This window comes from Lolium rigidum, chromosome 7, assembly GCF_022539505.1.
Source record: "Lolium rigidum isolate FL_2022 chromosome 7, APGP_CSIRO_Lrig_0.1, whole genome shotgun sequence".
NCBI classification, from domain to species: Eukaryota; Viridiplantae; Streptophyta; class Magnoliopsida; order Poales; family Poaceae; genus Lolium; species Lolium rigidum.
The window spans coordinates 128081180-128094659 of NC_061514.1; the positions used below are offsets into that span (position 1 = coordinate 128081180).

Sequence of the window (13480 nt, forward strand, 5' to 3'; positions counted from 1 at the left end):
TCGTTGCTTCCGTCTTCTAGATTGCATCTTGGCTTGGATTGCGTTCTCGCGGTAGGAATTTTTTTGTTTTCTATGCAACGAATCCCTACAGTTTGACCTCTCTATAAAAGACAAACCAGTAAAACCTCTAATATCAAAAACACAATAGAGAATGCATATGAAATTCGCTATCGATAAACTAGAGCTTGTTATGAGAATAAACACAAGCTCTAAAACATCACAAGGATAAGAACCAAGTGAAAACACAGAAGGACGATGCTAATGATGCAAAGATTTGAGCTCTTATGAACGATATGATTAAGTTACTCACTCGAGAGACCCTCTTGATAGTACAAGTAATTGTCCTATAAATCGGTCTCCCAGCTAACACCACGAGACCGGTAAGAGAGAAATATTATCTAGAACAAACCTTTGCTTTGTGCCTTCTAGTTGACCTTGATGATGACGATCCCACTTCAGGATGGGACACCTTTATTAATTGTGTTTGGTTGGTGAAGTCTTGCGAGTTAATACCGCATACTCCGTTATGGGGGACCCTCTCTTTAGACATATCTTCACGGATTCATGATCACACAATAAATGTCAAGCTTCAAGATAATCTCTTCTATATGCTCATCTTTAACTTGCGCTTTGACATGATCAACCACGAATCATTTCTTCTTCGTTCATATAGATGATGTCTTGAAGTTAACTGTGAATTCTCACAAAATCTTCATCTTCAAGACATGCTTTCAATAGGCTCAACTCTCACATGGACATTTTTCCGGATCACAACTTGAACATCTTAGCCATCACTTGTTCTTCTTCACTTTCTTCTTATTTTGACCTTGAAGCCAACATAATGTCCAAGCTAGGGATGGGAATGAGGCCCCATTCCCCGCGAACCCATGAGAAATTTATCTATTAGGGGATGAATATGAAAAACTTTGATCCCCACTATCTAAAATGGGGGTGGGGATTAAAAGGTCTCCACATCCCGTTCTCCCGCTATCCCCTGTTACACTTGTATATACATATTAATTGGTATATTTTTTATATATAATATGTTATAATATTGTGTCTATTATAGTATATTTCAATAATATTTAACATATGATTCTAATTTATTGTTATTTTACCATGTACGTATTAGAAAGTGTCTTATTTTTATGTGTAAGACGTGTAAAATCATAAAATTATTAGAAGATCATTTGAATTTAGTTTTTTAATGGGGAATCGATCCCCACCCCGAATCCGATGGGATTGTGGATGGGAAAAAGTCTTCACGGTTATTAAATGGGACGTGGATGAGAATGCACTCCCGGTGGGGAGTAGACCTGTTGTCATCTCTAGTTCAAGCATTTGCCTATGAAAAAGAAACACCAAGTATAACTCCATGCAAACATTAGCACATAGATATTGTCATTAGTGTCTTGATACGCTTGGGGGAGGCCAAATCCACGAAAAACCCAACCCAAATGGAGGGATTTTGAGAGTTGAGGCGAGATGGGAGGGAGATGGGAAGTTTGGGGGAAGAGAGGAAGAAGAAATGGCTAGGGGTCGTGGCGTAGGCGGCCCTCCCACAACCCCAACCACTTAACTGGATTAATAGGGTAGCACCCATCTCATCGTTGCTATGTGAGTTGTGTTAGCGTCCCCTCAGCAGCGCTACCTTGCCGAACTGCGGGACCTGCTTTGCCACGCTAGCAAGAGGGTAGTGCCTCTCACAAAGGCGCTAGATGGCAGATGGTAATGCCGAGAAGACAGGTGCTAACAAAAGGGTTAGTTTTTTAGATAGTTTCAGAGTGGGTGGTTATTTTTGTATTTTTTTAACGCATTTCTTAGCTATTTTGAGACCGCAGTGGTGCCCACGTCTGCAGCAAGCATCTCCCTCCACCACCAGCCGAATAGATCGCCGGCCACCTCGCGTGCTAGCCCTAAAGCACAACCCTAGCCGATAGACCCTGTCAATAACAATCCTGTTCATGCCCTTGTCCCATGTCGTAATTAGATCCCGTCCGATATGATAAGCGCATCAAGGGCACGATCCTAGCCTAGCCCTCCTTAATTCCGGCAATCGTGCTGGCCATTACCGGGTACACTGCCTAAAAGTCTAGTGTAACCCCAAAGACTTTCGCACTGTCATAGCCGCAACAAGTTGCCATTAGCGCCTACGGAACGCCATTGTTTACTCTCGGTGGGTTGCTCGAGGGGCCAATGGAGTTTCTTAGTTTCAACTGCGCAGATCATACTTTACTTAGTAGCGTGATCTTTGTCTTGTAAGAAAGATGCCCCTCTCTGTCGCGGAGCTGCCAGGGTACTGTTGGTAACAATGCAGCATTGGCTGACAAAGTGGCTCAAGGTTTTATCAGCGATGCAGATGGATTCTCTGGAAAAGTCTTTAGCTGTACTATGAAAATTCGGATTCACTAACGGATTATGCTCGTCTCCATCACTACTGCATCCTCTGGAACTGGAACAATCGTGGCCAACGAAAGGTACTGTTCCATAGTTGAGAGCTCGGAATAGTCAGTCCACCGTTGGCAAACAGTAATACTGAACACACGTAGAAGACTGACAGTAACACCAAATACATTTTCCCGCAGGAAAACAGAATTGCATTTACCCATATTATTACAGTGCAGCAATTTTGGCCAGGTCCAGCTCATAGTAAAACTTTCAAAACTTCAGAGTATCTCCTTTGGCTGGTCATGGCTCCTAATTTGTCTGAGCCTCTCAAGAAGCTGCAAAATTGCAAATAGCTGCCACTTCAAACCTTGGTTAATCAATAGTTCAATACTAGTGCATTATTTGGCTTGGCAAACTCAAAGTACAACATGTATTTAGCCTGCCAATCCTTTGCTGCAGCCTCTTAATTTGGGCCAGTTCCAGTTAGAGTGAAACTTTCAAAACGTCAGAGTATTCCTTTGGATGGTCATGGCTCCTAATTTGTCTGAATCTCTCAAGCTGCAAATTGCAATCAGCTGCCACTTCCAGCCCTGGTTACTCAACAGTACTCTTAATTTGGCCTCTTAATTTGACTTCAATCCTTTTTAATAATGCTGCCGCAGCCCCATAATTTGGCCATTCCAACTTGTAAATTCATTGCACTCCGGCCAGTCCCCAACTCTGACTGCCCCCCACGTTTTCGTTTTCAGTATTCAACCTTTCTGTGTTCGTCTCTCCTCATGCCTACTGGTCCAATCGCCAGACCTTTCCCTTTCTACGACCATCACCAAAAGAGAAACTTCTCCATTTGCTCCGCCCTTTATCTTTGCACTCTCCTCCTCTCTTCTCCTGCTTGCTCCATCCTCTCCCTTCTCTCTCATCCCAGACACAGAGAGGGAGCCCATATCCACTACTGTTGTTTGCCCATCATCTGCATCAAGTACAACCGTCGGGGCCGGCCAGCGCAGTGACTCTCGCTGCTGCGGTCACCTCACGGGGTTTCGTCGTCCTGCGTTACGTTACATCGGCGATTCTTGATGGGAGTGGCATGGGAGTGAGTGCCTGCACTGCCACGAGCTAAAATAAAGGAGCTTCCCGTGGTGACCGAGCACACTGCATTTGGCATTCCTCTCCTTCAAATCAAGTCGGGGATGCAAATTTGTTTCCCATTTTGTTGATGAGTTCTTGCTGTTGGAGTGGATTGTTGTTCGCTTAATTTTGTCTTGGATTTTGGTAGGTGTTTGTTGTGTGGGCGTACGTAGCTAGGTTCTTCGGTTTCTTGATGCATTCTTGTTGATCTCTCTCTCTCTCGCTGCGTGGAGGCGAAAGATGAGCATACCGCACCTGTTCCGGTGCCCGATCAGCCTGGACATCTTCACGGACCCGGTGACGCTGTGCACGGGGCAGACGTACGACCGCCAATGCATCGAGCGCTGGCTCGCCGACGGCCACCGCACCTGCCCCGTCACAATGCAGGCCCTCGGCGACGCCACCGCGCTCGTGCCCAACCGCACCCTTCGCCACCTCATCGACCGCTGGCTCTCCGCAGCCACCACCGACCAGCACCACCACCTCCCGGAGTCGGATCCGTCGCTCGCGGCCCTCAAACGGTGCCTCCTGTCCGACGCCACAGCCGCCGCCGCCAAGATCGCCGCGCTCGAGAAGGTCATGGCGCTGGCGTCCGAGTCCGACGTCGGCCGCGCGTGCATGCTCCAGCTGGGGTTCCTCAGCGTGCTGCTCCCGCTCGTGTTCCGCGCCGCGCCGGCGGATCGCCCCGGTCGCGCGGAGGAGGAGCTCGCGCTGCAGTGCGCGCTCAGCCTCATGCCGTCCAGCCCCGCCGCGCCGCAGCTCGACTGCCTCAACGTGCTCAAGAAGGAGGCCAGCCTGGCGTCGTTCGTGCGGCTCCTGGAGCGGGGCAGCGGGCGCGCCAAGGCGGGCCTGTGCCGCCTCCTGGAGACCATCGCCACGGCGACCGCGACGCGGGACCTGGCGCTGATCGTCGCCGCCTCGCCGCGCGTGTGGCAGGCGCTGCTGCCGCTGCTGCAGCGGCAGGACGGGCCGGCGGCGTCCGACCCGCGCGCCTCGGAGGCCGCGGTGCGCGCGATCGCGGCGGTCTGCGCCACCGAGCCGGCGCGCGGCAGCGCCATACACCACGGCGTCGTCGGCGCGCTCTTCAGGCACCTGACGTGGTGGGCGTACGGCAAGGGCGGCGGCGCCGTGTCCAGCGCGCTGGCGGCGGTGGAGGCCCTGGCCGAGACGGAGGCCGGACGCAGGGCGGTCGCGCGCGCCCCGGGAGCGACGCGGGTGCTCGTCAGACACGTGTTCATGATGTCGTCGGCCAACGACGGCAGCGAGCACGCGGCGGCGGCGCTGCTAGCTGTGTGCCGGGAGTCGCGGGCGGCACGGAGCGAAGCGGTCGGCGCCGGGGTTGTCACGCAGTTGCTGCTGCTCCTTCAGAGCCAGTGCGGCGCCAGGGCAAAGGCCAAGGCGAGGGCGCTGCTGAAGCTGCTCAAGTCCAGGTGAATTAGAGGTAGTAGCTATTTAGTATTTTTTGGAACTTAATGTTGGAGTTAAGGATTTAGGTATTCTTGGAAGCTGTAAGTTTCTGCGTCAAGAATGTCTGACATTGCCAATCTATGTAACTCTATTGTAAGGCCGGAAAAGATGGATTTGGAACTTAATGTTGGAGTTAAGGATTTAGATGTTCTTGTAAGCTATAAGTTTTTGCGTCAAGAATGTCTGCCATTGTCAATCTATGTAGCTTCGTGCAGGCGCCGATGGCCTCTTACGACTTGCTGCTGCAGCTGGAGCTGAAAATTCTTCTACTAGAAGTACTGGACGTGGTGATCAACTTCGCTTGGAGGATAAGGTGTCTGATGAATCAAAAAGGGATGACGCTGCTTCCTGATGTCGAGCTGATGTTCTAGCAATCAGTTTACCGAGTGATGCTTTTTCTGTGCTGTATACCTAGTTCCCCCTTGATGTCGACAAGGGTTGCTTAAAAACTCCTAGCCTGGTTTTGTAATAAGTTCCTGAACGTTAGCATTAGGCGGCGATCTCCCCCTTCTTTTGCTTTTCTTTCGTGGTAAAATTGTGCTGTATTTTCGTTATCTCCATGGTAATGAAAATTCGATCCCCTGGTGGGTCGTTTGGAAAAAAAAAATTGTCAATCTATGTAACTCTATAAATTGTAAAGCCAGAAACGATGGATTAAAAGATCAATTGCTAGCGCTTCACTTTGACGATTAAAAACCGGGAAATGTTAACCACAGTTATGGCAAAACAAAAATTTGTGAACATATATCAGATTACATGACATTGATCACAACAGCGGGGATAGCTCAGTTGGGAGAGCGTCAGACTGAAGATCTGAAGGTCGGGTGTTCGATCCACCCTCACCGCAAATAAACAAGTTTTACCATATATTTTTATACTTTTTAAAACCAGATAAGTTTCTTCCAGAGAAAACATTCCAAAGTGGACAAGAATTTACGAGGATTTGAACATCCAGAACCACACTTTCACTTATCCGGCCTTGGTGCAAGATCTTTGGCTGCCTAACCAGCGTATTTGGAATGATCAGCTCTTATTTGATTAGCCAACTACTCGCTCCAAAGAAGACAACCTGTGCTGCAAACTCACTCCAAATGGTAAATGCAATTCCAAGAGCGGTGTTTCCCAGCTGCCAGCCGCAACCACCGAGCTACTTAATCAGGTTTGGAAGAATAAGAACATCATCCCACGAATTTAGACCTTTGCTTGGCGTTTCCTACGCAGGGTTATTCCAACTGGAGCTCGAGCCTGTAAGCATTCAAATCATATAAGCAAGTTTTGCTGCAGGAGTGGAATGAAGGAAGATGATGTTCATCTTTTCTTGAAAATATTTTAACCTTCATGTGGTGTGATTAGAAATCAACTGCCTTTTTGACAGGAAAAAGGGAGAGCCCCACCAGATCAATATTAATACGCAGGCTCTTTCTAATAATCTTGAAATGCAGGTCCTCCCTTTCAGGTGCAACACCAGGTTCAAATCTCCAAGGACAATCATCTTCATCCAGCTGGGAGCACAATGAGAATGGACCAAACAATTACATGACCTAAGGTTTAGTCGGATGTGGCATGGAAGGCGACAAAATCGTCCGAAACGGATGGGGTTACAAGAACAGGGATATGCATTCCTACTTCCAGGAGGGCGAACGCACCAAGGTTTCCATTCAATCTTCCACATAACTGGCGACCTCTCCTCTACAAGCAGAATCTTGGGCACTTCCTGTGACTGAAAGTTACCGCTGCACTGCATCTCCACCAAGTCACTTATCTAACGGGCAACCTTGCTGTTGCTAGAGCTGCTACGAGTTCTGCAACTCATTTCGCAATCATGTTTGCAGCTTCAGACAGATTTCCTAGGAGCTGCAGCCCAGGATTTACCACATCAGCATATATTTGAACAAGGTAGCTCACAACAGAAGCTCTCCATCTGGGACTATCTTCAGTTGTATTTCTTCAGCTCACACAAACAGGATTTGCCCTATATAGCTCTAGCTCCCCAGAACTTAAATTTACAAAGCTTTGTATTGCACGATGTTACATGCTTACGAGCTGAAGTGAAATTTAGCGCCTTCGTCTCGAGAGCGAATACTCTACAACTAATTGTGCCCGCACCTCATTATCGGATATCATACTTTCGTGCTTTTTTAAATATGAAATAAAATCGCGGACATGGGTTATGCTCTATCTTGTGCACATATAAAATTTCGTTCCAAAATATGACCATATATGACCTGTGAAAAAAGAAGACCAAAATGAATAGTATTCCATAACTCATATCATTTGTCTTTTTTTGTACAGGCCAGACATTTTCAAAAAAATTGATGAAACTTCGCAGATGCATAGTACACAACATAATATATGTGCCAGATTTTTTTCGTATTTTCTGAAACTTGGAAGTGTTACATTGGATAATGGGGTTCAGGTACAAATGAGAGTTTCCCCCTCCGGCACCTCTTCTCGTTAAAGAAAAAATCTGTGTAGGCTGATGTAGTCGTTTCCCCTTGTTGGTTGTTCGGATCCCTTCTAAGTTTCCTTTCGCCAGTTTACAGCTGGGGCTAAACTGACTTCCTATCTACAATAGCTACTGCTGACCTTTTCCTTCTATTTTGTATGTATGAGACATTTTAAGTACAGCTGGGGCTAAACTGACTTCCTATCTACAACAGCTACTGCTGACCTTTTCCTTCTATTTTGTATGTATGAGACATTTTAAGCTTTCAGTATAAGCTTTCAAAAAAGAAAAAGATTTATAATGTGAATGCGCCAGCAACTAGTTACATATTTTCAATTCACCAGAAGACATCTCTACATCAGTCACAGAAGTCAAAAAATCCTTCATAAGTACTGCTGTGAGCCTGCACAGACTGGCAAATTACAGCCCATGTTCTTATACAACTTCGTATCGCTTTACATCGTGATTTATATAGCGGAAGCGAATATGACCTATAAATATACTATATACAGCACTTCCTGTATGTCTTCTTTCCTCGAGAATCCTTTTCGGCTATACAGTAAATCAGCGTGTAGCAACACAAAGTTACAAGGGGTTGCTGACAGGAACATCTCTGAGAATCTACCATGTCATGAGAGCATTTTTCATGCTGAACCTCCATGAAAGACGCTCAGAACCTCTTTGGAGAACCGTAGGGACTTTGGAGTCTCAAGGGGCCAACGTCCTGCCAAGGGTCTGAAATTGTTGGACTTCGTCGTGCCTGATTCAGCGCGTAGCTTGATGAAGTACCAGGCGAGAGCATTGGGTGGGGCGGAGATGGCAGGCAGCTCCAGTTAGACTGCTTGAATTGCCTCATAGGGCTTGAGGATGGGGACACAGGTAGTGACATGTTTGTTCTCACAAGAACAGGGCTGCTAAAGGACATACATATTTGTCATGAAAAATGAAATGCTACGAGAGGGAGTAAAAACTGAGGATGGAAAGGGAGTATTCCAGTACCTGGAGGTACGGGGTGATGGAACGGTTGTGGAAAATCCGGTAAAATCTCTCGCACTCACACCTATATCCCTAAGGGGAGCAATACTTCTCCGTGATGGAAGCTCCCTGTTAGACTGCAACAACATAGATGGCACGATAAGGATATGAGCATTTAGGAGAACAGATACCGTAAATGAAGCAAACATTAACATCTTTTTCCTTGAAAAACAACAACCCTCCAATGAAATTTACTAGAATAAAGTCACAATTTGTTCATCAACTACTAATTTATAGCAGACATAAGAGCATCTTTGATGGGTTAAGCCAAAGTTTAATCCAGACTGAGTCCAAGCAAATGTAAAGCACTCGTGCCAGTGATTGATCGAGCCAGTTTTTATTAATGAGGAAAATACCGAGAAGAATAAATATATACTAAAATGAATTTGAATGAGCAAAAGACTGTACCACTTTATGCTTCACATCTATTGGAGTAGAAAATGCATTTCTCAATGCACTGGATTTTGCTGCTCTTACTGCTGGATGGTCCTGAACAAAAGGATGGTCCAACAGCTGACTTGCAGAGGCGCGAGATGCTGGATCACGTTTTAAGCACAGTTTCAAGAAACTTTTCCCATCCTCGGAAAAAATATCTGGAATTTCAGGAATATCTTTACTGTTTGCGATCTTAAATATTGCAGCTACCTACAAGGTTAGATCGGAGAGGATTGAGTCAGTATATTATCATGTCTTAAAGGAAAAAGGAGTCAGTCTGTTATCTGCCATAGCTAAATGGAAATAAAAATGCAATTGTTAAGTAGAAGCATATACCCCTTCATACTGGTGCCAAGGAGGTCTTGCCGTTGCCATTTCAATAATTGTACACCCCAAACTCCAAATGTCAACAGCTAGATTGTAACCTTTACTGTTCATAATGACCTGTGTTTTTTCCGCTATTAGGGGGGATTTTACTCACATGGGTACAACTGATAATGAAGAAAATTGTTTTCAAGTTTGAGTGCTAAGAAATGATGCAGCTCACCTCAGGAGCCATCCAGTAAGGACTTCCTTTGAAAGAGCGTATTTCAGCGAAGGATGATATCTGCTTCAACACGAGTGATGAGATTAACGGGCGTGAAGAAAAAGAAGCTCTGTATTTATATGTTCAAAATCGAATGATAGTGAAACTACATAATGCTATGCACACAGAATAGAGGTGGGGATGGCGAATGGAAAGGCAAGATTGCATACATGCTTAGCCATGCCAAAGTCAGCAAGTTTAACTTCGCCATTGGGGCCAACAAGTATGTTTGCTCCTTTAATATCTCTGCCAAGAAAAAGTACTATTTAGCGACTATTCAATTTTGTACTGCCTATGGAAAGATTAAACAATTCTATAGCTGTATATTACCTGTGGACAGTGTTCTTCCCATGTAAATAAGCAAGACCAGAGAGAATTTGACAGGTATAATTGCGAATCACTGGTTCCTTAAAAGGGCCATAGTCCCTAAGTAACTTGTGAATTGAGCCCCCCGAAACATACTCAAGGTAAATTGAAAGCGTGTCCTCAGTCTGTACGGAGAGGTATAGAATTAGAAATTCTTAATTATAGCCAATTAGTTGGCAAGTACTTCTCCATTTCTTTGGTATGATTAAGCATGAAATCCTGGTGAAACAACTGCAAGTGAGTAACCAAGTAACTTTTCATGTGCATGTCCGCACCATGCCCTTGTCACAACAGAAACTCTAAGCACCATATAAGCTATGACTTCCCACGTATCTCTTAACAGTTTGTGCACCATTGAATCACATTCATTTAATCATTTTTAAGTGATCCTACGTTAGTATATGGGCAACATAATTACTCCTTGGCCGATCTAGTTTTATATGGAGGATTCTGTCATCAACTTCTTGTGTATATACATTCAATATTTTCCACAACATGTTATTTCGAGAACAATGGCATTAGCAACATTTTATCATTATTGATGTGAATAGAAGTAGAACTGAATTTCCCGACAATTTGACTTTAACTCTCTATGTGAACCTTTCATAAAAAAAACTATATGTGCATGAGGCCTTAATTCATACGGAGTACATCATTATTTTCCTTTGAACATATAAATAGTTGACATCATTTCCCCTTAAAAGTCCATCCCGTAAAAGAAAAATGGAACGGAAGAGCAAACAATTATTGGGATATGGTCACACATAGGAAAACACGATGGTTTGTCAAATAAAACTTACCATCTCACTTCCATAGTATTGCACAATGTTTGGGTGTGATGGTTGCTTAAGAATATCAATCTCCTGCCAATATGGAAATGAATAACATGTTGTTGAGTCAATTTAATAGGTAAGGCAAATACTATTACCATAAACAGAAAGATAACTAAGCTAGCTGACTTAAGAAACCAAGTAACCTGATTCAATTGTTTGAGTCGTTCTTTCGAATGTGGATCATCTGAAATAACTTGTACTTCCTTAATCGCGCAAAACTGCCCATTTTCACTGCATAATTGCTCACCACATAAGAGTTCTCGTACAAATTTCTTTCTTTAGATATTTAGGCAACACCCCCCAAGAGGCCAAGACATTCAATCAATATCGACAATTCGGCATCAGGAAATTGGAGCAAAGAATAGCATGCTAAGTTCTTATCCATTAGTTATTTGTCTTGAGATTTAAGAACTTAAGATGCTACATAATCTCATGTGTCAACTTATAAACACATCTGCTGGGATATTCAACAATTTATCTCATGTGTCGATTGATTTGTGTACAGGTTTTGTAGCATATAATGGCACTGATGCATTGAACTCCAAATGATAATCAAATAATAAATAATGCAAACACATGAAAAAAAATCACCATACCTGTTGAATCCAAGATAAACCTGGCCAAATGTACCACTCCCTAATAATTTCCCCTTTCTCCACTGTGATTGGAATTGCAAGCAAGAAGTGGGAGATGAAGGAAGAGGCGAGCAAGCAGTTGGAGATGGAGGAAGAGGCGAGCAGGCAGTGGGAGATGGAGGTAGAGGTGAGCAGGCACCGGAAGAAGCTGGAGGAAGTGGCAACGGATGAGGCGGGCTCCTCATACAGTTGATTGTTTTCAATGGTGACCTCGGGCTGAATCCAAATTCTCTTGCATGTGCGTTACTGATAGCAAAGTTATGGCCTTTTGGTCCAGGGGAAGGGCTTCCCGTTCTTGAATCAAATATATCCTCAGACCACACCCTGCTACGTGAACTGGCTTCACTAGTCGAAGGATCATCGCTGTGTGAATGGAGCTCCCTCACATTAGAGAAAGGAACCTCGAAGAACTTCTGATGCTCCCGCGGCATGCTCCGAGACATGAAGTGGCTGTCTTCGTTTAGGATCATCGGTGAGTCGGATGGCATATTTGTTCCCTTGGAAAAAGCAACCGGATCCATGGACCTAGAGATTTCACCAAGCAAGCAAAGAATCATTAAAAAATATATCAATAACAATTTCTATTTTATATCAATATAATTTTGAAACGAATCATATCAATGCCATGACAAATGGGTACAAACAACGTGCTAATTCAAGTAACCAAATAAGAACATATTAACTTGGCACTAGAAATGGTTTCAAATGTGTCATAACTGAGTGCAAAACATAAAGATAATATTTCCTCATGGACATTATAATCTTGCAAGAATAAAGAAACGAGTTATCAGAAGCAACAAATCTGCACTCCCACCAAAACATGAAGCTATTCAAGCTTTTCTTCAGAATGTGTCTTCAAGCATCATAAACGATTAACACGCCTTGGCATCTCTAGTCATCCACCCTACGACCCGTACTTTACCCAATAATAATGAGATGCCTTACGACTGTAGAAGTGGCACGACCACGGAAGAGGTCAAGAGCTGAAGCTGGTGCGAAGTCACACCGTTCACTCATAAGTCTCCCAACTCCGCATTTGGACTTAATAAACTCCCCTAAAAAAAGTTGCTAGCCCGACAAAGTATTCACACGAAACCTAATTAATGGCTTTACGTACCGAATAAACCAATTCCCAATATTTAATCACAGTCATTCCGAAAAAAAAAATCAAACAAAATCGCAGTGCCAAACGAATTCAGCTTCAGCTTCAGCATGAGCGTGAAAATTGAACTGGCGAGCAGGACAGCGGGCTTCAGAATTGGCAGAGTTCGTAATTAAGCCCTGAACATGGAGCAACAGCGAGACGATCGGTCTCCTTACCTAGAATTAGAAACGTGATGATCTGGTGCGTCTTCCGGGGAGGAGCAGCCGCTGGACCCGGACGACGAGCAGCCGTCACCGGCCGCATCCGCGGCCGTGGCCTCCTCGCACGGAGGCCCCGCGGCGAGGGCGTCCGGGTCGGGGCCAGTCACGGGCACGGGGAGCTTGTAGTGCTGCAGCTCCCCGCCGCACCTGGCGCCATGGCGCGCGGCCGGCGCGTCGAGGCTGCGGGTCTTCTCCCTGGCCCGCGGGGTGGGCGAGGGGGACGGGTAGTCGAGGTCGACGGACTTGCGCGGGGAGGTCGCCGCGGAGGCGGAGGCGCCGGCGGGCCTGGCCTTGGACCTTGGCCTCAGCTTGTCGGGCCACCAGCCGCGCACGGGCATCGCCGCGCGCAGGCGAGTCCGCACGGCCGCGGCGGAAGCGTGGGGCGGCGTCGAGCGTGCTCTCGAGCTTGGGAGGAGGAAGGCGCGGGGCAGGTGCGGCCGACGACGCTTTAGGCGAGGAGGAGAAAGAAGAGTAGAGTAGACAAAAGCATGGTGGAGATATTTTGCTTGCGAAAGAAAAATGGAAATGGTAGTTACTGCCCGCGAGTGGGTGGCAGGCAGCTGCGGCGACGGCGACGGCGGCGCCGTGGGATCCACGTGCGGCGGATGCCGCCGGCCGGCTGACGCCCGGGGCCCGCCTAGGCGCCGGCCAGGCGTGTCAGTGGGAGAGCGCTCGTGGCTAGTTGCACGCGGCGGCTTGCGATGCTGCACGAGCCAGGTGTGGCGTTCGTGCGTGCGTCTCCTTTTCCGTTTCTTTTCCCTGGTAATGGCTGGCTCCCGTGTGGAATCTTCGCGGC

At 46.1% G+C, this 13480-nt stretch overlaps 2 protein-coding genes and 1 non-coding gene across 4 annotated transcripts; 2 read left to right on the forward strand and 1 right to left on the reverse strand.

The window, feature by feature from the left end:
• The first annotated feature begins 3756 nt into the window (after window positions 1–3756).
• Window positions 3757–5354, forward strand: LOC124671980 (U-box domain-containing protein 26-like). The gene is made up of 2 exons (XM_047208291.1): window positions 3757–4946; window positions 5189–5354. The coding sequence occupies exons 1-2, from the start codon at window positions 3757–3759 to the stop codon at window positions 5352–5354; spliced, it is 1356 nt and encodes a 451-aa protein (XP_047064247.1).
• Window positions 5355–5757: 403 nt separating this feature from the next.
• TRNAF-GAA lies at window positions 5758–5830 on the forward strand. Its single transcript has one exon. It is a non-coding gene; the product is annotated as a tRNA-Phe (tRNA).
• A 2034-nt stretch (window positions 5831–7864) lies between these two features.
• LOC124673793 (mitogen-activated protein kinase kinase kinase 3-like) lies at window positions 7865–13037 on the reverse strand. 2 transcript variants are annotated; one of them, XM_047209832.1, is made up of 11 exons: window positions 12640–13037; window positions 11281–11844; window positions 10828–10915; window positions 10652–10714; window positions 9816–9976; window positions 9656–9731; window positions 9447–9506; window positions 9236–9343; window positions 8873–9109; window positions 8429–8541; window positions 7865–8340 (listed from the first exon to the last, which is right to left on the reverse strand). In XM_047209832.1, the coding sequence occupies exons 1-11, from the start codon at window positions 13020–13022 to the stop codon at window positions 8100–8102; spliced, it is 2094 nt and encodes a 697-aa protein (XP_047065788.1). In that variant the 5' UTR covers window positions 13023–13037; the 3' UTR covers window positions 7865–8099. The 2 variants fall into 2 exon arrangements, with proteins under 2 accessions (XP_047065788.1, XP_047065787.1); XM_047209831.1 differs by having other exon boundaries at window positions 7865–8343.
• Between the last annotated feature and the right edge of the window lie 443 nt (window positions 13038–13480).